This window comes from Acanthopagrus latus, chromosome 12, assembly GCF_904848185.1.
Source record: "Acanthopagrus latus isolate v.2019 chromosome 12, fAcaLat1.1, whole genome shotgun sequence".
Classification (NCBI taxonomy): Eukaryota; Metazoa; Chordata; class Actinopteri; order Spariformes; family Sparidae; genus Acanthopagrus; species Acanthopagrus latus.
In genome coordinates, this window is record NC_051050.1 from 2,793,510 (window position 1) to 2,818,018 (window position 24,509).

Below are 24,509 nucleotides of genomic sequence, written 5' to 3' on the forward strand. Positions count from 1 at the left end.
TCTCACGCTGTATCATCAGTGGAGCTAGCAGGGGACCGAGCATACCACTTGGTTTTTAGCGGTTGCCAATAAAATTTGTTTGACTGCATCGATCCATTAAATGGAATCAATTTGTCTTGACTTGATGTACAGGGGAACCAATCAGGTCTTAGGATCTGCCCACCAACTTTGATGGGTGAGTTTGACAGATAAAATAAATTCATGAAGCGCTGAAACACAGGACCATGAAACAATTAATTAAATAGTGAAATAATTATAGTTTAGTTTTTTTCATAAAATGACTTGGTATTTTAATGACTTAATGACGCATTTAATTAATTATTTAATGGCGTATTTCTTTTTTTAATTGTGGCAATTTTAGTCTACCATACATATATGGACAGCATTGCCGTGACAGAGTCGTTGATGACAAAAAGGCAAAGCTTAGAGTCAACGGTCGGCCCGCGTGCAATGACACCCAACACGCATAGGCGGAGACAGCGCACCAAGGTGCGGGCGCCCAAAAACCTACCACCGAAGAAGACGACTGTCACTCACCAGTGAGAAACGGCTGAGGAGAAGCTGCAGTCCGGTACTATGGAGAGCTGCAATGACTGATTCCAGGAACCATACAAAACAGACTCACCTACTTCCAACTCAGTATGCTCTGATTACAGTCTGCACGGGACTTGCATGTTGAATACCTGGCAGAGTTGACAGTTGCTACATTTCTTCCTGTGATGCTATCGATGATTTAAAAAACAGCTCCACAGTGTACCTTTAAGGCTTCCAGTAACTTCTACCAAATTGTTGATTTTCTGGCTTCCAAATGGTGCAAAGGTGTGAACCAAAACTCCGAGCCTCACTTTATTTAGTGAGTGATGATGACACAGATGATAACCATGTTTCTGCTACTGTCAGGTTCACTGCCGAACAAGAAAGAGCATGGCTATATGCAGGAACAACAGGTAAATCCAGCACACTGTATAATCAAGGCATTCAGATGTCTTACAGATGAAGTTTTACCTGCAGTCTGACTGACTGCCGGTCACACACTGAGATCTGTTCCTGATCGTGTAGTTTTGGCTCATTCTGCAGCTACTGTGAGTCCACAGATTGAACTGCTGGGTCTTATGAGTTACCTCCCTGTGTGTCAATTTATCCACAAAGACAAAACTGACCACTTCTCATAATGGATATTGTCTTGTTCCATGCATTCATATGAAGCATCTTCCTAACCACCCTGCATCAACACTGTTAATACACAGCTGCCAGTTTATTAGATAAGCTGTTCTAAAACTAATTCCGTCTATTAATCATGAAAGTTTAATGATGCTGAAAATGTTTAAGAGAGGTGTTGATTCAGCTGTCTACTAAAGATGGCTCGTTTGCCAATGAATCAGTTCGAAGGAGTGACTCTAACGCGAACAAACTGACCTGACTCCACCTTTCACTTCTTTCTCGTTCGTTCTTTGGTTCTCACAGGACACTGTCGTCAAATTTTAGCCAATGAGTAACAGGAAAGCACAGTAACTGTTTCCATGAAAAAAAAAAACCAAAAACACTTAATTTCATTCGTAGCTCATCGTTCTCGTTCAGTCAGTCAGTCATCCTTGGCTTACATTCAAAGTTGTCAATTTAATGTCAAGGTGAATATACATTATCCACTGGTGTGTTGTCTGAAAGCACACATCATGAAGTTGCAGCTATGTATTTGCCTTGAACTACAGTATTATGTTGACCGTTAGCACGATCGTTCAAGAACGAGGAGCTGAGAACTGTGCATTACATGATTCACCGCTAAATGACGTACCGGAAACGCAACTGAACAAACGAACGATAAGAGCGGTTCTTCCTGCCGAACTGACTGACGGGAACTGACTCTCGACATCGAACGACGAAATCCACCTCTGCTGTCTACTATTTTGTCTACACAGTTCATATCACTGAAATACGCTAAATCAGAGCTGCTGAAATTCATCAACTACATAACAATTCCATTAATTGAAAACTATTTTGATGACTGATTCAGCAGATTGAGCAGTTTAAGAAAAAATCTCGGATTCCACATCTTGAATTTGACTATTTTCTGGTTTCCTCTATTACAGTAAAGTGAATATCTTCGGCATGTGGACAAAACAAGACATCTGAGGACATCATCTTGGACTTTGTTATGGACTGACATTTTATACTATTCGTTTAATCAAGAAATGAATCGCAATCATAAACAGATTACTCAATGATGAGCTTAACCATTAGTTGCAGCCCTAGGCTAATGAACACAAATGCCAGCATAATTCAATACATTTTGACAAAAGAAACAGATTCAACACCTTTAAAAAATGGTTTCAACAAAAACTGGTCATTTATTGTAAGAATGTGAAGTGAGATGTCTGCACAGAGACCAAGAACACTAAAAGACAACACCCACCCAGCCAGTGTGTTCACCCTGCTGCCATCTGACAATAGATACAGAAGTATCGCTGCCATATCACTGGACTACAGAGCAGCGTCTTCCCTCAGACTTAGAGACTTCCCTATTCATCAACACTCCATGTAAAATAGATATCCCTGTGTGGCATAAAGGGACTACAATTTAATTTCATTGTACAAACCAGTGTTGTAATACGACAAATAAATTAACCTTCAACTCTCTTGTATTAGACTTGCTTAGTTTTAACTAGATGCAGCTAATGAACTGCCAGCTGAGTGTAGATGATGTTAAGGAGTTGCTATCTGGATTCAAGGCAGAGGAGTATGTTACAAAAATCCAAACTGAGCTATTTTATTTCTATATTATAATAATTTCATCTCCTGAATGTAAAATGTTTATGTACAGTACATTAAAAATGTGAAACTTTTCTTTTCATTTTGTTGTGTTAAATTTCATAAAGACAGAGAACAGAAGCAAATATTTAGCATGTAGCTTTGATTTGTTTGTTGGCTATACATAACCAACTGTTTGAAGCTGTAAAAATCCATCCTGAAGGATGGAGCTTAGATTCAGAGGCAGTGAACGAACAAGAACTGACGATGACTTGTCAGCCAAAACTCTGTCCCATAGCGAGTCTTTGCCTTTTTATAGAAAAACAATAAGGAGCCTTTCCTGGTCTTCCTGGTCCATTTCCTGCTTGTCACTCTTTTCCTCCACTTCTGTTCAGCCTTTAGCCTGTATGTATGGGACTGTCAGGCCTCGTTAATGCATCTGTCTGTGCAGACAGACAGGTGGCAAAGCAGCTTCAGTCTGTCTACTGACCAGTCTTTTTCTCCTTCTGGAAACTGAAGCTGGTCCGGCGGCTCAGTTTCCGCTGCTTCTGGGCAAAATAATCAGCCCGAGAGGTACTGGCCCGGGACTCTAGGATGTAGTTGACCTGAAAAAACAAACACACAAAATAAAACATTATATGTGTAAAAATATTCATCTGAAACATGCAGCTTTAGGCTTTCGCCACAGATATAATAAAATAACAAACACATCAAATGATCAAAATGATCTCCATCATGGTGTCACACTCTGAACCACTATGTTGTTGTAAGCAGACAGAGGGACATTTCAGTTTGTTTTGAACCATGTGTCTATAAATGTGCGACCAATTACAATGTTTGCTCAATAATCACAATCATCACAATCACAATAATCTCTGGGTGGATAACCCCTGCATCATGTACTGATGTCTTTTTTCATCATGTTATTCATATTCATGTTACTCATTCATCTAAAATGCATGTGTGATGCTTTTCTATCTCATTAATGAAAACACTTTGACAAACAAACTAACAAAGGGTGTAAATAAATACATACAATATGTAAGAGGAATTTCCTTTGCATGGACAAACTCTGCCCAGGCCTACTAATGAGCTAGATATGTTTTTCATGTCCAGACTGAGTCTAAATTGTTAGAACCATATCCTAAGAAAAGAGAAAGTGGCCATTCACAGACATCAGCCATAACTCACCTTAAGCACTATTTCATTGACAGTAGCAGCATCAGACTCAAAGTAGAGGGGCTTGTAGTCATGGTTGCTTAGATACGTGAGCTTAAATATAGCATGACCTGTAAGACACAGAGGGAAAGCATTTTTAATGAGACAGAAATAGACAACAGAAAAGATGTGCTGATCGCACCTATCAGCCTGTCTCTCCATTTCTGGGCATCTGCAGGGCGGCTGTAGCTCAGGAGGTAGAGCAGGGTGTCCAGTTATCGGAAGGTCGCTGGTTGGATTCCCCTTGTATACTTGAGCAAGACACTGAACCCCAAATTGCTCCTGATGAGCATGTTGCACCTTCTATCAGTGTGTGAATGTGATGGTCAGTAGACTGCAAAGCGCTAAAGAAACAGAGGTCAGATGCAAGTCCCAGATAGCTGCAGGATGTAACATTTCTAAATTGACCCCAAAAGAAAATAAAATTTTCAATTTAGAAATTGTATTTATTTATAAAATTGACATTTTACTTCATGTCATTAAGAAATTAGTTTTGTGACATGAAAATTCTTAATGAGATGAAGTTAAATGTCAAATTTCAATCTTGTAAGGATCATGTACTTCAAGGCAGTCGTGAGTTCCAATGATTCCAGTTTTCTGTGATGGAATGAGTGGAACACAAACTACTTTCATGAAGTTTGGTTGAATAATGGATTTATTATAGGTCTTCTGAAAATGGGACCAAATCAAAATATACATACAGTAACTTGAACGATCAGTTTGATGATTATAGAAAGTTCTGTGAATCACATTTTATTTGTAGCATGGCCTCTTAACTTCTTCTGAATGATTCTGATTGATAACAGCTGCTGACCTTTCTGAGCTCATTTTAATAGGGCTTGTTTGATACAGCAATTAGGCTATCAAAAGTGAGGTGAAAATGGCTGAGAGACATTTTACCATTGCTACCATTATTATTACTATATGTATATTCTAGATCCAGACAGATGTGGTCACATTTTTAGAAGATTTATAATAAATTCATTATTGAACTTAAGTTCATGAATGCTTTTGTGACAAAGGTGTTTGTGTTCCACTCACTCCATCACAGAAAACTGAGAGCTGTAGAAATCATTGGAACTGAAGACTGCCATGATACACATGTTCTTTACAAGTGTATTTCAACGTTTGACAGTGACTGTAATGATACAGTACAGACTGGCATGGTACAGTAATCAATATGAACATACTTGAAAATAAATCAATGTTCAGGATGTGATAATATTTATGACTTTATTGACTCTGTCAGCTGATCAAATGTACCAATAACCTGTTGAATATGTTTAAAACTAGCAACAGCAAATGTCACAGATATTTACAAGTAGAGATGACTTGATCAGGATCTGGACCAATCCACAGATATTTAAATAGGTCAATATTGACTAAAATAAACCAGATTAAAGAGTATCTGCACACCCATATTCCCCCCCTCATAGAATATTCGAAAGTATAATTAGAAAAATATGGCCAGCATGGTATCTCCAAAGGTTAATGGTGGAGGTGTGAGGATATCACCAGAGTAACCAACAACTGCTGCTCTTTGTTAGCTATCTGTGGCAGAAGCCAGCTACTGTAAGCAGATATCAGTTTGAATGTAGTGTGTTTTACACTGAGTTAACAAGACAATTAAACTTGTCTCTTTTCAGTAAAAGAGAATAATAATTTTAATTCAGATGGTGTATGGATTTTTCAGTTTAGTTGAGAAAATAATCCCATCTGAAACAACAGAGGCTATCAGATTGTCACCTTCCTGAGTGTAGTGGTATTAGGAGACATGATGGGCTGCAGCTCGCTGGTTAGCATGCTAACCTCAGTGACATCTCTGCAACACAGTACGTAGAAGTCTTTTGACATAATGTCAGTGCTGTTGTTCACACCCTGTTGATAATGTAGGCTAATTTCTCAATCATTTTAAACTAAAAATTCTTGTCATATTTTACAAGCTGCTCCTTTAAGTGTGCAGCACAAGCTTTGTTTGTTCCATCTCTGTCTACTAATAAGGCTTTACCAGGGTGCTGATTGCTATATGGATGGGAACAGCTACTAAATGGACAGTGAGGGCATATCGGTTCATGATTAAGTTTAAAGTTCAAGAGGATTTATGTTTTTATGTTTTTGTATTACAAATTGCTATTTGTAGCATTTGTCTTTTTTCATTTCTACCCTGTGCTATCAAAGTATGTGGATGGGTGCAAACAGAAGAACAAATGAGGGAGAAAATGGACTGCATCAGCGATGATGCTTCTACTATAATATAATATCATGTAGAGATGAGAAAATTAAGTCACTGGTCCACTCACTGGGGCTTCTCTCCTCTACAAGGTCACAGGCACAGAGGTGGTCCGAGTCGATAGAGATGGGTTTCTGTCGAATCCAAAACTTTGTACTGGCCTTCTGACTGGTGACAGGATCAATTTCCACTTTCTCTCCTGAAATGCCTGAAGAAAGGAGTTGTATGTCAGTTGATGAATAGAAACAGATTTCGTACACATGATTATTACTAACTGTTGGAATACAGGTATTGCAGCTATATTTGTTGTGGAATTTCAGCTCACTTGACAGTTGAGCAGAGATGAAGAAGACTCAGAGACACAGATGGCTTACGTTGAGGTAGTTTATAAAGCATGATCATGGAGGAGCAACATAACATGTCCAAACAATAACAATAACAATGTCCAAATGATATCTTACAGCTTCAGGAGGCAGTGCCTCCATACATGGTTATCTGTTTAACAACATAGCAAGGGGGATGATGTAGAATCTCTCCCCTGTAGCCAGAGGACTATGAGGTAAAATAGATCAGAGACACTTAGTCTGTAAACATAGATAGATCGAAGGCCTCCTTATGAGGTTTACGCAAACAGTTAGCTTAGCCTTGGCTTGGTTTGTTAGACATCTGTTCTGTAGACCTATCTACAGCAGCTTTGAGGATCTAGGTTGCAGAGACAATGGGCCTCATTCATCAATATTTTCTTAAGAATCTTTTTAGATTCTTTCTTAAGTTGTTCTTTAGAGGTTTCCTACGAAGACCCTACGTCAGATTCATCAATGCGTTCGTAAGCCTCAGAATTGTTCGCAGTGCTGGCTCCAGGTGGTTGCATAGATCTATAAGTACCGGTCATGGAAGCCTAAAGCATCCAAACTGGATCTCATCACTCTCTGAAAAAAGATCTATGTGATCCCGAAACATTCGTTACCTCCGAAGGGCACGATCAGCAATCTCTTGCAGCAGCAATATATATCAGTAACTCCAGAAAAACGCGATTATGCGATCGCACATTTCAGCAAATAATCAGCACATAATCAACTAGAGTCCACACATATATGCGGGGGCCACATTTTTTTAAAGACGCCACACTTTCACTGCCTAAGTCGCCCATTTAGCATCAGCAGTTCTCCTCCCCAACACAGTCTGGTGTGTGTGTGTGTGTGTGTGTGTGTGTGTGTGTGTGTGTGTGTGTGTGTGTGTGTCCTAAATCCTCCTAAATCCTGCACACAGGACTTTCATCTCATTCACTATCCACAAGACTGACTTAACAGATTTTTCCCACCTATTTCTTTTATATCTTGGTGAAGATGAGAGACTCTTTGTTTGTTTAGCCTGACCTAATGCAGCGCATGGAATCAAAAGAGGCGCAACAGTACACATCATGGCGTTGACAGAATTGTGTTTTTTTTCAACTTGTTCCCCAGGTTTCTACCAGTTATGTAATTATATAATCGCTGTCAGTAAAGAGCAGACACTGTCTGACTCTCTCACTCACAGGACAGCACAAAGCACAGCCATTAAACTGCAGGAGCTGCCTGGCTCTGCTGCAGGGGACAGATTCTGATTTTCGGGCCGAAATGTGACATACAGTCGGTGCAACAAACAAGTCGGTAGGACAGACAGGATGACAGACACTTTTTAGCACATAACTGCTATGTTTTTCCTCATGTAAGTTGCCAAAGACACTACAAGTTACCACATTATTGTTGTTTGGTCCTGTGATGTTGCTTTGTGGGTTGAAGTGTAGGACATTTCTCTTTTATTTGTTGAGTGAAGGATCTGTTTAGCTGTCAGACTGTGAATACCATCATATCGAAACACCCTGATCCGCACCTCTAGGTTTTCCATTCACACAGATGCTGGCTCTGCTCTGCTGCGGCTCTGATACAACCTCCAGAGATGGATCAGAGCTGAAGGCTCATTTCAAATTGTCTCGATTTTGAATTCAAAATTGAAATAGTGACACTCTTAATGAGAACTAATGAAAACTTAAGCTGCTTCAATGTATGCTGCTGTTAGCGTGTGTTAGCATATAATCACCTAACACCATTATTTGGTGAGTTCAGAAGGACCCTTAGAAGAAGTTTCTTAAATAGGAATAGAAGAGCTGGTTAGTACTCTTCCTCAAAGCTTTTTCTCTTGCAAAGGTGAAAGATACTGTTTGCAAATAATGCTTGTCTAGTGTATTTTTGGTGAGAGCAGTGGCTACTTGAGAAGTCAGATAACAGGAAACCTGTTGCTTGGCTTCAGTCTCCTCCGCCATTGCCATGATCTTGTCATTCAAAAACTTAGATTTTCTCTTTGCTTAATAGCTGTTCCTGAGGAAACCCTAATTTGTGCAGCAATATATAAGGATGAATCACAAGGTAGGTGCTGTCAGTATAAATTGATTTGAGATTTACAGATGACGGGTGTCTAAATTACACATGGGATTATTAGAACCTGCTTAAGCAAGGTATTCAAAGGCTCTGCATCTTTTATGGATCAAATGGAAGAACACTGTCAGCAGCTACACTGAGATTAAGTTCAAGTGTGAATATAAGACATTTTTTATAAATAAGGCTGCTGGAGAAAATTGAAAACATGTCTGAGTTTTACAGCCAACAGTTAGCAGTACGTACCTAGCTGGACATCGGTGGTGAAGCGCAGCTTGTGGATCATACTGATCTTGAAGGATTTATAGTGGTGACTGCTCAACATGTCTTGGACTGTTGTGATGTCAATTGGAGGGTCTTCCTCTGAGCTCTCCTCGCCCCTGGAGCCTGGAAACAGAGGGAAAACCAATTTTAAAAAAACAAAACACAAAAGCAATATTAACTGAAGTCTTGATTTAATACCAAGATCTATACGCATTCTCGATTAAGCCCTCTATGCAGTTTAATTTTTTTGTGACAATCAATCTTTCATTCCATCAAAACAAATGCCCATAACTTTTCTCAAGCTGCAGTGACACGTGACAAAGTGTTACTCCAATGTTACTCTAGTTTGACAAACTGGAAGGGGGGACACGTTATCAATATAAATAAATATATTACATCAGAGACATAAGGAATAAGGAGTTTTTCATTTATAATGACTTTCATATTTAATTGAAGATCTTTGGGGGATTCCTGAGGATCAGTTGGGGCTGTACCATGCTCTTACCTGGTGCATGTGGAAATTAATGGTGTTATGACAGGCTGCATCTAGCTACAGTTTATCAGTCAGGCCTGCCTTGTTTGATCGCAATATATCAACCCTGTTAATCTTTGAGGGGAAAATCAGTGGTTAACATACCCTCTGAACTGTGTTCTTTCCACTGCTCTACATCAGAAGTCATACAACAGAGATATATTGGGCTTTAGTGTTTATTTTAATCTATCTCGCACTGACTTCAATACAACTGGCATGACAGTCTGGCCCAAAAGTAGAATTCTTTGATGTAATAACCCTTAATTATTAATTAATTAATTACTTAATTTCATTGTTAACAATCAGGAAACGATCAACATCAAAAGTTTTCTAAAGAGGGGTTGACAGACTTTGTCGATTATTCTAATATCTGTGTATGTGTGTAATATGTCGTGGCATCTAGCAGTACAGACTTGGCAGAAATGTATATATAATATTCATGAGATAGACTGAGCAGTTTATATCTAAAGGGAGCGGGTCTCTGTCCATGGAAGTTGCCATGTTGCACCACCATGTTTCTACAGTAGCCCAGAACAGACAAACCTGGCACTAGCCAGGGCATTTCCCACTCTGCTAAAAATTACCACGATGTAAGACAAAGAAGAACAGCGCGTGGCTGCTGTTTCCTGCTAAGCTTTCCTGCTTTTATGAATCTGTTGTTGCCAGTGCAATTTTCTTTGCAGCAATTTGTTGGGGGAATAGCATCAAGGCCAGCAACACTACGAGACTTAACATATTCATTAGGAAGGCTGGCTCTGTAACGGGACTGCTTTGGAGCATATCGAGGTGGTCATGGAGAGAAGGATGATGCACAAGCTGCTGGCCATCATGGACAATCAATCAATCAATCAATCAATCAATCAATCAATCAATCAATCAATCAATCAAAGCTTTATTGTCATTTTGTTGTACCAACAAAGTAGTACCACAAAAATGAGATTATGTTTCTCAAGGATCAATCAGATCAACAGAAGACACAATAAATAACACACAGTATATAAATATAATAATTTAAAACTAAAACTATGACTAAGGGCTCGTGAAGTGTAGTCATGCACACACCTCACATATTCTCCATGACCTGCTGATCAGGCAGCAAAGCACATTCAGCAAGTCTTTCCTCCACACTGCCTTAAAAGTTTGTTTTTTTTTTTTTACACATTTTAGATTTATAGTGATATCTTATTCTATTTTTTCTATCTGTCCCCTTTTAATGTCACAGTATGGTAGGTGCGTGTATGTATGTATTTGTAACTATTGCGTTCTTTTTACCATTCCTGTCTGTTTTAATTGTGTGTTATTGTGAGTTGTGCAATTTTCTACTGCAACAGTAAAATTTCTCCATCCATCAAACCATCCATCCATCCAGAGGAGAGTGAAATGTTGCCAAAGAAATGCAAACTCCAAGAGGCTAAACGAGAACAGAACAAGCGACAGCATAAAACAATAATAAACAATGGAGTTGCCTTTCTCGGATGGAAATCTCTGATGTTTGCAGATTGGCACTGAAGTGTCCTGCTTTCTGCTGGACAGGTAAGAGTAACTTTAGATTACAACCAACTGTAATAAATAATTTACCTCGCTGCTCATGTTGCACAACCTAAATAACATACAGTGTATATTAGCAGTATGTTAGCTTCACTGAAAAGACATGCCGGCATGTATAATGTTAAATATTAGTGCACTATAGCCTCCGTTTGTACCTCTCAGGGAGCTTGTGGTAACATAGCACTCGCAAGATTTATTCTGATTTATGCCGTGTCTGTTGCAGTGGAACAACCCATGGAGTGATAACTCAGATATTTAGAGCTGGGAGTGTGCCAAAGACAGCCAAAGTAATGACTTCGTGTGACTGATAAACTGAAGAGACGTCTGCTCATTACAGAGTTGATCAATTCTGTGACTACTTTTCACAATCTCCATACTTTCTTTGTATGCTTCTAAGTATATTTGGGGGGTAATAATGTATAGTTTTATCGACTAAATAACTAAATACTAACTCTTCACTTGAATAGAGAGAAATACTCTACGCTGTTGGGAATGAGTCCATATTCATAAAATGTGTTTCTTGTCCATGAGGCCCACCGTGGGGCCAACGAGAGAGTGTTGCAATCTCAAACCTCACCGCTAGATGCCGCTAAATACACAATATATTACACACTGGACATTTAAGACTCATTGAGGAAAATTGTAATTTCAGGTCTGAATGGACAAAACCATGAAACTAATTAAGTGTGAAATACTGTTTAAACATTTATATGTACAACTCATGAAGGATAAGAGGTGAAGTGAAGGTGCTGTAGCAGAACCAGCTGTGGAATCATTCATGTGGTGGCAGAACAACCCAAATGACCTACTGGGATTACTCACTGTTTTCTCTGACTAGGCAAAACTCCAGGGTGCTCTGTGTCTCCAGTGTTGAGTCCAGGTCTACTGCAACGTTGGGCTCTGTCTGCTTCTCCAGACGATACATGGGCCCTGTTGGAGACAAATGAAGACAGTCGGCAACAAACCTTAGCTTCTCGAGTTCAAAGTTTTAGGTGGGTGGAAGGACAGCTCTATTTCTTGATGAAGCTGCAGAGCCCTTATCACCTGACTGCTTCTGTCAGTCAGCCTGTCTCACTTCTTTTCAGTTATGTTAGCATGTTCAAATTACTTTGCATACTACACTTTTACACTTGTTAAGATAAATATTTTAAACATTTAAACTGGGCAGACAGATTAAACACGATGCATTTCCATGCTAGCATCAGGAAACAAGCACACATATACATATATTGCAGGGGTTAGAGAGATGGAGCAGGGACCTCGTGCTACATATATTCTATGACACTGTGTTGTATATTTAACCTGGACTGTAACCATTGCATGAGAAATCATTGGTAGAGTATCATTAATCTTGTGTAAATGTCATGTCATGTCATGGTCCGTAACTGCTTATCCCTTTCCATGGGGTCACGGGGTGTTGCTGCTGGAGCCAAACCCAGCCTTGTCTCAGGGCGAGGGCAGGGTGCTCCCTGGACAAGTCGCCAGCTCATCGCAGGGCCCTCACTGATGAGCAGTATGTGAGTATGCTCTACCCGTTGAGCTACAGCCGCCCTCTTGTGTGAATCATTATCATTATTTATTTTTGATTTTGCAAATAATAAGTGGTTACAGATAATGAATTAATTAATTAATGTATAAAATGGACTTAGTGCGAACTCAGTCAAAGTAACCATCATTTTACTTTTTGTTTTTTGTTCATGATCTCCACAGCTTTGTCTATCAATATAGCACACACTGAGGGATCTATTGCTGTTACTGACTATATTCACATCAACTGTAATTTGTGTTCTCTTCAAGTGCAGGTTGATATGAATTTTTTACTTGATGTTAACAGGATTACAAAACTTTAGCAAATGTTACAACAATCACATGTCTGCTGCTAGATTTGCTTTCTATACAGAAATCAATGCACTTCATATGTGCAGTCGCAAGACGGTTTGCTGCATCTCTCAACACAGTCTCAAGAGCATGGAGGAGACATTGGGAGACCGGCCTTTACACGAGGAGAGCTGAGCACAGCCATAGAAGGGCCATGTGCATGTTTCCATGGCAGTGTATCATTGAGCCTATCCAGACATCTATATACATCTCTTGTATTGGGTCAGCATATTGTGTTCTGTTCTGACCTCTGGTCAATGACTACCAGTGCATGGGTTGGTGTTAGTTCTTGATCACATCTGCAGCCCTCTCTCATAACATCAGGACTACTGCTCCAGATCATGTATGAACCTATCCAGACATCTACATACACCTCTTGCATTGGGTTGCTATAGTGTGTTCTACAGTGTGACCTCTGGTCAATGACTACCAGTCTTGCAAAAATGACAAAGAGTTGACCTCAGCTCAGTAAAACTCTTCTACTGATTAGTTTCTTAATTTTTATTCTGTTTCTTTTTTCATAATGTTTTAACTCCAATACTTTCATTTCAATCATGGCTTAACATTGCACATTCTTTTACTGTACTCCCGACAGGGTTATTACATGTTTTTTCATTAAATTCAAGAAATAATCATTACAACACAATATAATAGGCAGAGGTTTAATATATTATCTGAATCATCTTAGGAATGTGTATAAAGTCTGCTATACTTATAACGTATGATAAGTATTTTTGTATGGCAGAGTGTATGGATCTCAACTCTACCCTTTGTTCAAATCAGATTTGATACAATCAGAGTTCCTGGATGACAAAGGCGTTGATGCCGTTGACTGCTCCTCCCGTTTCTCTGACCTCAATCCAATTGAGCACCTACGGGACATTATGTAATGGTGCATCCAATGCTGCCAAATATTGCCACAGACTATCCAGCGGCTCACTGATGTCCTAATCCAGGTCTAGGAGCAGGTCCTCCAGGACACCTTGCTGTCTCATAAGGAGCATCCCCAGACATTGTTGGGAGTGCATACAGTCATGTGGGGGGCCATACACACTACTGAGTCATATTATGAGTTGCCATGTGATTTCAGTTTTTAACTTTTCGTGTGATTTTGAATGTAGCCCTCAGTGGGTTTATGATTTTGGTTTCCACTGAACACTGTTATGTAATTTTATTCCAAACAATTATACAATGCACATCAGGAAATTCCTGCAATGTTTTTGTTTGATCTTATTCAAGTAGAGATGACCAAAAGCTTACACAAAATATAAACTGTACAAATATTAGCCACTCACACTCATTTCCCTGAGCTTTGACACCTCACTTGCAGTTTAAACACAGCCAATCATTTGAGGCCCAGATGTCAGCACAAGCACCATTCAGTGCTCCCTTATCGACTGGCACAGCCCACATCGTTTTATATTCTCCTGCAGCCTTCAAGCACATCATATTTCAGAGCCTCTTTTCGTCAGACACCTGCCTGCTCTTTGTTTCTGCCAGGGCATGATACTACATTGGCACTATATCTTTATGATTAGGCTTTGTCATTTCAGAAGTATGCATGTTATTTCTGTACATTATGTACAAGTGTTTCAAATAACCTTAATTCACCCCCTGATTTGGAAGGCATTTCAATGGAGAGAAAGTGGAAAACTGTACATTATATGCACTCTACTCTTCATTAAAATTATGTTACTATAAAATCAATGCGAATTCTGAAGATGTTCTTCAAAACTCTTCCACTGAGTGAGTGTTTGGTAAATTTGCATGTTTTTTTCTGTAACCAGTGTTTTCAAGCTGCAGGAAAACATTGAATACCATGCTTCACAAATGACCAAAACTGATCTTGTAGTGGATTATACAGAGCCTAATGAGGATCTTACAATACAAAGCATTAAGTGGCTAACTTTCATCACTTGCAGCGCACAGAGAAAAAAGTATATTGTTTACTTAGTGAAAATTTTTTGCTGAAACCAACCATAAGTATGTGCTGAAGTTGGTATAAATAACAAATAGCATCCCATTAACACCATCTAACACATCATTCTTTTATTCTGAAGGTCAACTGAAAGCCCCACAGAGAAGCCTGCTGTGCAAAAGCAGGCTTCTTACCATGGTAACAGAGGAAGCCAGATAACCAAGATGGTGCATTCACATCAGGTCGAATGCTCATTAATTTGATAGGGCATTGACAACAAAATAAGCCCTGATTGTTCTATTTCTGATCAATATAACTAAATTACAATGACAAGTGCCTCATGCTGAGTCACTGTAGAAACCCGAGTAATCAACAATATTCCTCACATCACCTGATGGAGTTACCAGCTAATCATAACCCAGTGCAACACCATGTGGCCCTTCTGAAACATCAGAGTGTACCAAACATGAACTAAACGTTATAACTGCCAGATCACTTGAAAGACACTTTTGCTAACCAGTACCCATAAAGACAAAGCTAAACACTGGAGTTAATAGACTACATCTTCAAGGGGTCAGCTGGTGAGGAACTAGAGTGAGTCGTCCAGTAATCAGAAGGTCACTGGTTCAAATCTCTGGCTCCCCCTGCTGCACGCTGCATTACCCTTGAGCAAGATAATGAACCCCATAATCGCTCCTGATGATCATTTGGCACCCTGCATGGCAGCCTCTGCCATCAGTGATTGAATGTGCGTGTGAATGGGTGAATGTGACAACTGTAAAGTGCTTTGAGTGGTCAGTTTGCTGGAAAAGCACCACAGAAATCCAACTCTGGGGGACCTCATATCCAGAAAACATAGTAAACCCACCCCCCATAAACAAGGTCATCATCCATCATGGTATTTTACTGTGGACATCATAGTCATATACCAATCTCGTAGACATCGCCAAACCCTAAGAGGTGTCCATTAGAACTAACATGAGCTTGTAGTCCATAGTGCACAAGAGTGTACCTAAAGCTATGCTTACCAAAATGATAGATGAAAGAGAGCCAAAGACCCATGAGAACAACATGTACTTAATTGTTGATAAAGAAGACGTCACACAGGTTTGTCTAAAGCTTACATATGTACATTACAAAGAATAAGCCATAAAAGTGGCATTACCTGAGCCTTTCTGTGAGCCTTTCCTCTTCTTGAGCGCTTTCTGGAGAATTTCCTTCATAGTTACCTTCAAACTGTCCACTGGGATTAGAGAGAAACCATGAGCAGCGTTTCTAAAATGGAAGAAAGCAAAGGAGGTTAAGGATGCCTCTACCTGTAGATTGTTCTCAATTATCCAGATTATCCAGACAAAAATGTGATAAACAACAATCCACTGGACCTGGTACAGTATAACTTCAGACAAGTTCTTCCTAATGCCTTCTTCGCATCTGACTGAATAAACATGTGGGCCCACAGTAAATTAGAAGTAATGGAAGCTCCCTTTTGTGTTGGCACACACTGCCAAGCTGGGAGTGTGATCTGATCCTGTGTGTGTTATGAATATTCCATATATTTCTGTTTAGCTTTGACTTCAGCAAATCTCTCGGACTGTTCTCTGGAGAGCTTTTGGAGTGATCACAGTCACTACACAATTATACTGGTGTAATATTAAAATTAGACATTCAACACAATGCATGTTACAATACAATGTAGTTGAAAATAATATTCCTAGCTATAAACTTTTAAAATACCACAAAGTAAGTAAATGAGATATTTTGTTAGTTGAATTTTGAACCCCTGAACAGGATGCAAGAAAAACTACACACCAATAAGCTTCAAGGACTAACGTGAAGTAACACTGAGCCCTGACATAGGGATGCACATTACATGCACAACCCACCCAAACACAGTTGCAAACCAAGTACACCCCCACACAGCCGAAGCACTCTCTGTGGGTAGTGCCCTTGACATGAGAAGGGTCAATCTCAACCTCTTTCACTGGGCATGAAACAGTCACTGATAAGGCTCAATCTTCAAAAACCTTCTTACAACTATTACTAAAAACACGGACAACTCTTTTCTTTTATAGTGTATACATAACAAAACTACCATGAATATGTTGATTAAATAAATAATCACATTCATTTTAAACATTCAATTAAACATAGAAATAGGTTTCAAACTAACAGAAAATGTATGTGTAAACTGTTATTTAACAGAAAACATTAACTGGATAGAATTTGGGGAAAATCCTGTGTCTCAGTTGTCTGAGTCTTTGTATTGAGTGCTTTGTCACCGAAGCCATATTTGCACCACCTCGTCACTGCTTCTATATTGCTAGTTTCTGAACATCACTTTGTCTGAAGCCCTATGATTGATTTGTATGTCCATACGCATTTCACATTCTGATAATAGAAAGACAATACTATGAAAATGTTTGGTAGCTACAACACATTTTCATAGTTTTTTTTATTTTCATTAATATGCGCCAGTCACAGAGATAAAGGTTGGCAGTATATGATTATTAGACCACTAGGCCTATTCAGAGCCTGTGAAATATTATTTTAGCCCGTATATCAGTAACTCTTTTCAAACCAAGTACGTACATTATAAACACAGTGTACATAACAGTGCAGATGGTATATGTATATTACCGGACACCTGGGAAAATGATGATATAAACAATATTTACATCTTCCCCCCACATTGATGAATATGAGCCTGCTTACATTCTGACAAACAGCGACTGTCTGGAAGCAAGACCAGGTGAAGAGTATTTCTCCACCAGCGCCAGAGTGCTGAAACCAAACTTATGGATAGGCTCATTGGAGTCCAGTGGGGGAAAGTCTGTGTCAACCTCGCCATCATCCTCAGCAATGTGGAGGCAGTAAGCATTCACATTCTCACTGTGGTGAGATGTGACAGACAAGTGAGGAGAGAGAAGAGTTTATTACATGGAAACTGGTATTCAGTGAAACTGGTGTTGAAATGTGTTTGTACTCACTTGAGTTTAGGTTCCCGCCCCTCACTTGTGTACTGCCAACAAATGAGCCCAATGAGGTCGTGAACACGGGCATTGGCAATTGTCACTACTGTCATTGGATGTACTTTCTCCTGAGCCATCTGCATTGAGAGGTAGACGTCTATCTTTTTTGTAGCAGTTGTGCCAATGTGGCCCTAAAAGGTAAAGAGAGATTGAGTACCTCATGCACAGACAAACGCTAACTAGAGAGAGAATAAAGGGATCGAAAGTGACAGTTTAAGCATGGCATGTTATTCATGTGGATGATTCTTGACACACACCACCCATCCAAACACTGCTGTGGACCTAGTACACCGCCATGGCAGTAACACTCGGTGGCAGTGGCCTCCAGCAGGACAATGGGCATGGACACAACAAGAGCCCAAGAGCGTTAATCAGGCCACCAAATTCCCCAGATCCCAATACAATCAAACATCTGTAGCATGTGATGGAACAAGTCCAATCCATAGAGGCCCCAACCCCCAAAGGATCCACTACAAACGTCCCAGGGTCACCACAAGATGAGAGGCTGCTCGTTACAGGTTGGCTGCAGTCGCAAACGTTTGCGACTTATTTCAATCCATTAGTTTGAAATTAGTTAAACAATTACTTGAAGATAAATGAACAGGAATAATTTACCTTGCCATCAAATTTGGAGTATTCATTGAAGGGGTTGTTGAGCTGCTGGGGACACTGCTCCAGTCGCAGTGAAAGGGTGGACTTGGTACCTGTTTTCTGCGGCCTGTCTTTAAAGTCCCGTTTTTCAAACAGGGACCCCAGATCCTCCACTGGATGCAGAACAACATGCAACACTGGGTTAATTTTAAATACAATGAACACATCAAATACGTTTTTCTTTCTGCTGTTATCCACTGCAGCTGCAGTTATTAACACAGTTGCAACACTCCCATAGACTCCTGTTGGAAATGGAGCATGTGGAAGTGAAGCGTGTCATGGGGCAGCCGATAGTTCCAAATATTGAATATTTCCAGCACTGAACCCCATTCATTTTCCATGTTTCCCAAGCTTGCTGGCTGGTAACATGATGAAATGACGGGATTATCATAAATATAGTAGCAAAGTGATAGAAAGTACAACAGCCATTATGCTTCTGAAATGTACTGGAGTGGAAAGGAGCAAAACATGGGAATACTAAAGTAAATTTCAAGTAGGCTACCTCAAAATTGTAAGTAAAGAACTGAAGTAAATGTTCGGGTACCTCGCACTATGGGAACACCTCCCTTACATCCTAAATTTAACAGAACAGAAATCAATGGGATTTTGGATTAAACAAGTTTTATTTACCATACCAAATTCAGGAAAAATGTATGTTTTTTACATAAACATTGACTAGATGGCTGTTTCAAAACTGTCCCCATGTTTTTGGGCATCAGCGCTGTCTGTAACTACTGCTGTTTGAAACTACTATAACCCCGAGTCATGAACAACATGACAGTTTGGCAGCGAAAACAAAGTCTTACAACTCTGATATCAAACAACACTGCTGTTATCATCATGCAGCACATTTTATTTCACATAAATAATTAATGTGAGTGTTCAGAAAATAATTTGAGCATTCAGAAACCTAAGGAACTGGATTAAAGCTAAAAAATCACTACAAGAAGAAAAACTCAAAGGCATGTGTAAAATGTAGGGTTTGACAATTAAGTAAGTAACAGGTAAAACTTTGCTATTTCTATTTAGTTAAATGTGCATTTCAAAAACAGTAGAGAACGCTACCTGATTGGGAGGATGTCCTTTCTTTCCACTGAATGTTTTTACACTTGATTTGGTTCTGTCGTTCTTTCCTTAACCTCTCAAGTCTTTGGGCTGAAAGGAAAGAACATCTTTTAAATTTATGTCACAAGCATACAAAGCGTTGAAAGAGGAAATCAATCGTCACAAAAGTCATACCATGGAAATACCAGTACACTGTACACTTCTGTTTAAATGCACAGTAAATTTAACTGGGCCAGTGTGAGCAATATGAGAAGAAAAGGACACTTATTTTCAGACACAATGACTCTCTGCCATGTGATTATTCAATTACATTCAAAATATCTTATTCGTCCCTAGGGGGCAATTAAAGGCATTATTTGATGGATATGACCCAACCCTATATAGAGAGTGACATACACACATGTGTACAGTATACACAGAAAGAGCAACATCAAATAAAACTGGTATAGTTTGTGAAAATGTTTTTTGTTCATCTCTCTTATCTTACCAGCAGCCCCAGGTTTCTCGCGGCTGTCTTGCTGGATTCCTGATGAGATAGCCACCACATGTCAGTGCTCAATCTCAAGTCTGAAAGGCTCATAGGATTTCAGCCTTCTACCCAAAACCCAGAACCATGACCAGCACTCCACCAAACTGACTACAAAAGTCAAGAGAGTCAAAAGGAAACATGCTGTCTACCTTTGGACTCCCTCTTTCACCAAAACCACATTTACCTTCCAGATAAAACACCTAAATGTAGCTTCTCATTTGATTCAAGCTCACTGAACACAATTTTTACAACACATCATATTACACGCCCACATCCCAACTTAAAATACAGTACACTCATTTGATGATTTGATGTTGATTAAGACACCAAACCTGGCAAGTTCAGGGGCTTACACAAGAACACCAGGTGACGAGCCTAAATTCTGACGTTCTTGAAAAAACGAAAGATCTACTTGCTGCATGTTATAAAAAATGGTATGTCAATGGAACATATTCACACGGCGGCCATTTTCCTCTGGAAAAAAAGCTCAGAGTGGGAAGCTCAAATGTCACACTGCAGTGTTTCAGGTTGAAAGTCTTATAAACTAGGAAATATGACCAACTGTCATCATATCAACGTTTCCCTATTGAACACCAACACAGAAAAAGACAATGGATAGTCTAAATCTGGAAGACCATTGGGCCATATTTCAAAGTAAAACACATATTTGATAACCCACTGACTAACTCTGGACAACCAGTAATGTAAGCATTCAACTACTTTATAGGTTACATTTCCTTTTTATAATGTTCACAATAAAAGATGAAAAGCGTTTAATACTAAAATATCAACACACAACTGGGGGACATCCGTTGTTTTATATTGTTTTTTATATGTTGTTTCTACTTGTTTTACTATTTATCAAGCTCTATTTGCACTGAAATGACTGGGCTTAATTTCATTGTACTTGTTACAATGACAATAAAGAAATTCAATTCAATTCAATTCAATTTTAGCCTTGATGCAGTATAAACTAGATATAATCAAGCTTGTTATGTAATGTAACTTTATGTACCAAAGCAGACAGGCTTACCAACCTATTAATTTCACACAAAATACTAAAGTTAAAGTGTTAACACACACTTTTGTACGGGATGTGATTTGCATGAACTTTACACAGAAATATGTGTTGCAGTGAGCAAAATGTCACAAACTATTAACATTACTGACTGGACCAGAACATTTCTGAGGTCAGGTGAAGAGACAGCATAACCGTTTGCTAATGTAAATACTTTCATGGTCAAGTTTACATCCACTTATAAAAAACGTATATCATGGCAGTCTTGACTTCCAATGATTTCTACAGCTCTCATTATTCTGTGATGGAATGAGTTTGGTTCAATAATGAATTTATTATAAGTCTTCTGAAAAGGTGGCCAGATCTGTAAATAGTTGTGTAATTAAACCCAAATGGAAAATGTCAGAAAGGAAACGGTGGTTCTGCTTTACTACAGAAAAAAGTCTTATAGGACAGATTATAAAACAGCAAAATAAAGTGTCTTAATGACAAAAAAGATGATAGATGACCTGTTTTCGCCCAAAAGGGGGCACCAGTTTGACATCATTGTTTTGCATTGGGTAAACATGTCAATACCAGAAATCAAGAGACTGAGATGAATATGATTGTGGTGAATCTGATAATTTGGAACCAATTCTTGATTCCCATCCTTAGTGCTACTCACCTCCTTGCAATTGTAAGTGATCACAGTGAACTGCAATCCATCCCCATGCTTTCCAGTTATGTGGCAATAATGTTCCTTAGCACACAATTTGACTTTAGCATCACTTGATCACTGGCCCAGATTAGACACACAAGCCCCCTTTTAAACAACAGCAGAACAGGCTTTCTGACTAACATCAATGACAGGTGTACCTGACAGAAAGCCTGCTCTGCTAACCAGCCAGAGCCTGGAGATGGCCTACCTGTGTTAGAGCGCCGACGGATGCCAAAGTCCCAGCTGGAGGTGATGTCCATGGACTGGGAGAGGTCACAGGCATGATTGTCTGTGAGACTGCTGCCCCCCTCACTAAGGGAGCCCGACCCTGTTGACCCACAGCTGCTGCCGGGCACCAGAGTCAGCTGGCACTTCTCTAGATCCACATCCTGGTCTATTAGTACCATCTCACACATTCCTGTGTCATCACTGGTCACATGAGACTGTCTGATGTGGGCCAGAATAATGGCAGGATTGTCCAAGAAAGCCATTTCCTCTGCTTTATTAAATTATATGGCGTACAGCTTGGATATTTAGTCTTTGTATCACTCTCTTGCATGTATGCCAGACAATCGCTTTCACCTCCTTTCAATCGCTCTCTGAGAGTGTTAAGATAGTCACCGATGACGAGTGGAGAGCACTCATCTTTTCCATCTTCTACTGCTGCTTATTCTCTCTGACCCAGGACAGGGAAGGTGCCAGTACCTGTTCAAAGTGAGATAACAGTTATTATATGCAGGCTGGAAATGGTGGGTCAAGCTTGTGTGCTAGAACCAAATGTATTTTTAAAAAATTGATCATTTTTGATATTAAATGGTTTAAAGCCTAGTTACTCATGATGGGGCATAACTTCAGTTTGGCATGTTAGAAAAGTGTAGTAGGGACCTTTTCATGCAACCATCACTTTGATCTGACGTCTAAGGAAGGACCAATTCTGTAGCTTCAAGTGCAGTACTATGAAATGCCCTGAAAAATGTGCACTGTTGTCCTCATATGTTAAAAATAGGATGCTGCCCGGTCTCTAGTCGAGCAGCACCTAGGGTACACTAAAAACTTGATCACTGCATAATTTCTGTCAAAAATCAAGCCAAGGAATACATTTAATTCGGTGGTCAGTGGCATATTCATATATCAAAAGCATAAAGCAGTAGGCTCCAAAGTTCTCAGAAAACTAGCTAAGATACTTCAAGACTTCAATTTTGCATTTGATTTGATTGTAAAACCCTTTTTTTACCCCATTACAAATGACAACAGCTTAACAGTTAGGTAGAAGATTTAATCTTTGAAAAAACATCCATGAATTTCATAATATCTAAGTATTTGACATGTCCCCTTTTCGCTTTAATAACAACATGTATTTGAGTTGGCAAAAGTTTCTTACTCTCTGTAGGCTTCATAGATTTTCAATTTGCCAAATGTGGGTAACACAGCCCACACAGCTCTTTATGAATATCAGTGAGTAAATCCAGACACTTCATAAGTCATCTGCCATTCAACATGTTACAACATATTTTAGATATAGTGTTTGATACATTGTTACTACTATTAATAGTATTATCATTGTTGTTATTAGCAGTAGTGGTGCTCTAGGAGTGTTTTTATACTAGTGGATAGCATCACTAGCCAGGCGCCACCTAATAGTCAAAACTGATGTGATTTTTCGGTAAAACACTCACGTTTTATCACTGACTCCCCACTAGGATGTTCTTTTGACACTTGTATTGACCCGTAAACAGATTGCCTTTTACAAAACACTGGTTTGACTGGCCTTAGTATTTACACTGTGAACACAACGCTGTTGTTAATTTCAACACGAAGATGAGATCTATTAGCAAGGGCAAAACAATCCCATCCAACGGCTGCATATTAGCATGACTGAGATACCTGAGTTAGCATGATAAAAGTGGCATGCTTTGAGACGCAGTTGCGCTAGGACTTCATCTAACGTTAGCAAACAAACACGAGATACACAGTAACACATCTTTAGAATCATATCTAGTATGTCCCACTGTGTGGGGGAGTTTTCGTAGATTTGTTAAGAGTCGGTTCCTGCAAAGTGCTTCTCCGACTGATGCTAACTGCAGCTAATGCTGAGCTGTACTAACACCAGGTAGTCAAGTTTGCTTCACTTGAAACGAACCATTATATGTGGACAGTTCCATGATTACCTTATCTTACACAAGAAGTGGTACTTCTTTACGTGGTAATATTCTTAAATACCCACACCGACCAGCCTGTGTAAATAGGGATGACTCCCAGTAGCTTTGACGTTAGCTAGCTGATGTAGCTATTGTGTTCCCGTAGCTCGCCATCCTAAACTTCGATAACTTGCTAACTTAAAAAATCCACTACTAGCTAAACCAGCGTTCACCTCACCTCACCTAAAACTAACAACAAGGTATGAAGCTGGCATTCAGACTGTAAATGCATTTCGCCACGAATGTCCGCGCAAGTGGCATAGCTTATATCAACTTAGTTCGCAAGCCTGTACGGCTAACATCCCTAACGCTTTCATAGGGTAACGTTAGCTGGCTCTGGTTAGCTTCCCATAGTTGTCAGTTCATAACGGCGTCCCACCTTTAGAAGTCACATTCGATGAGAAAATTAAATGTCCTCATTGTCCCATCTTATCCACACCTACTCCCAGTGGCGACAGTTACTATTTTCGTGACAATAACGCACTATGACAAAATCACAACATAACTGTAAGTCAATACAGTCTACTGTGCTCAGTCTAGTTGAAGCAGCCCAGTTTCACTTCCGGTTCCATTTC

At 39.5% G+C, this 24,509-nt stretch overlaps 1 protein-coding gene and 1 long non-coding RNA gene across 3 annotated transcripts; one reads left to right on the top strand and one right to left on the bottom strand.

Annotated features, from left to right (window-relative positions):
- Positions 1–529: 529 nt before the first annotated feature.
- On the top strand, positions 530–2,848 carry LOC119030213. Its single transcript, XR_005078209.1, has 2 exons — positions 530–947; positions 2,088–2,848. It is a non-coding gene; the product is annotated as an uncharacterized LOC119030213 (long non-coding RNA).
- mapkap1 (MAPK associated protein 1) lies at positions 2,323–24,509 on the bottom strand. Of its 2 annotated transcripts, none has more exons than XM_037117633.1 (12): positions 24,314–24,509; positions 21,945–22,441; positions 19,493–19,582; positions 18,392–18,540; positions 17,735–17,907; positions 17,460–17,636; positions 15,913–16,022; positions 11,774–11,881; positions 8,854–8,994; positions 6,264–6,401; positions 3,937–4,034; positions 2,323–3,350 (listed from the first exon to the last, which is right to left on the bottom strand). In XM_037117633.1, exons 2-12 carry the CDS (start codon positions 22,225–22,227, stop codon positions 3,228–3,230), a joined length of 1,590 nt encoding a protein of 529 aa, XP_036973528.1. In that variant the 5' UTR covers positions 22,228–22,441; positions 24,314–24,509; the 3' UTR covers positions 2,323–3,227. The 2 variants fall into 2 exon arrangements, with proteins under 2 accessions (XP_036973528.1, XP_036973529.1); XM_037117634.1 differs by lacking the exon at positions 24,314–24,509 and adding an exon at positions 23,905–24,217.

What these genes read in the sequence shown, in the direction of transcription:
- mapkap1 (XM_037117633.1), bottom strand. Translation starts at nt 22,227, where the DNA reads ATGGCTTTCTTGGACAATCCTGCCATTATTCTGGCCCACATCAGACAG. An exon ending in CAGTCGCTGTTTGTCAGAAT is followed by an intron (nt 16,023 to 17,459) that starts GTAAGCAGGCTC and finishes CTTCCATTTTAG; the next exon opens with AAACGCTGCTCATGGTTTCT. An exon ending in TGTAGAGGAGAGAAGCCCCA is followed by an intron (nt 4,035 to 6,263) that starts GTGAGTGGACCA and finishes TGTGTCTTACAG; the next exon opens with GTCATGCTATATTTAAGCTC.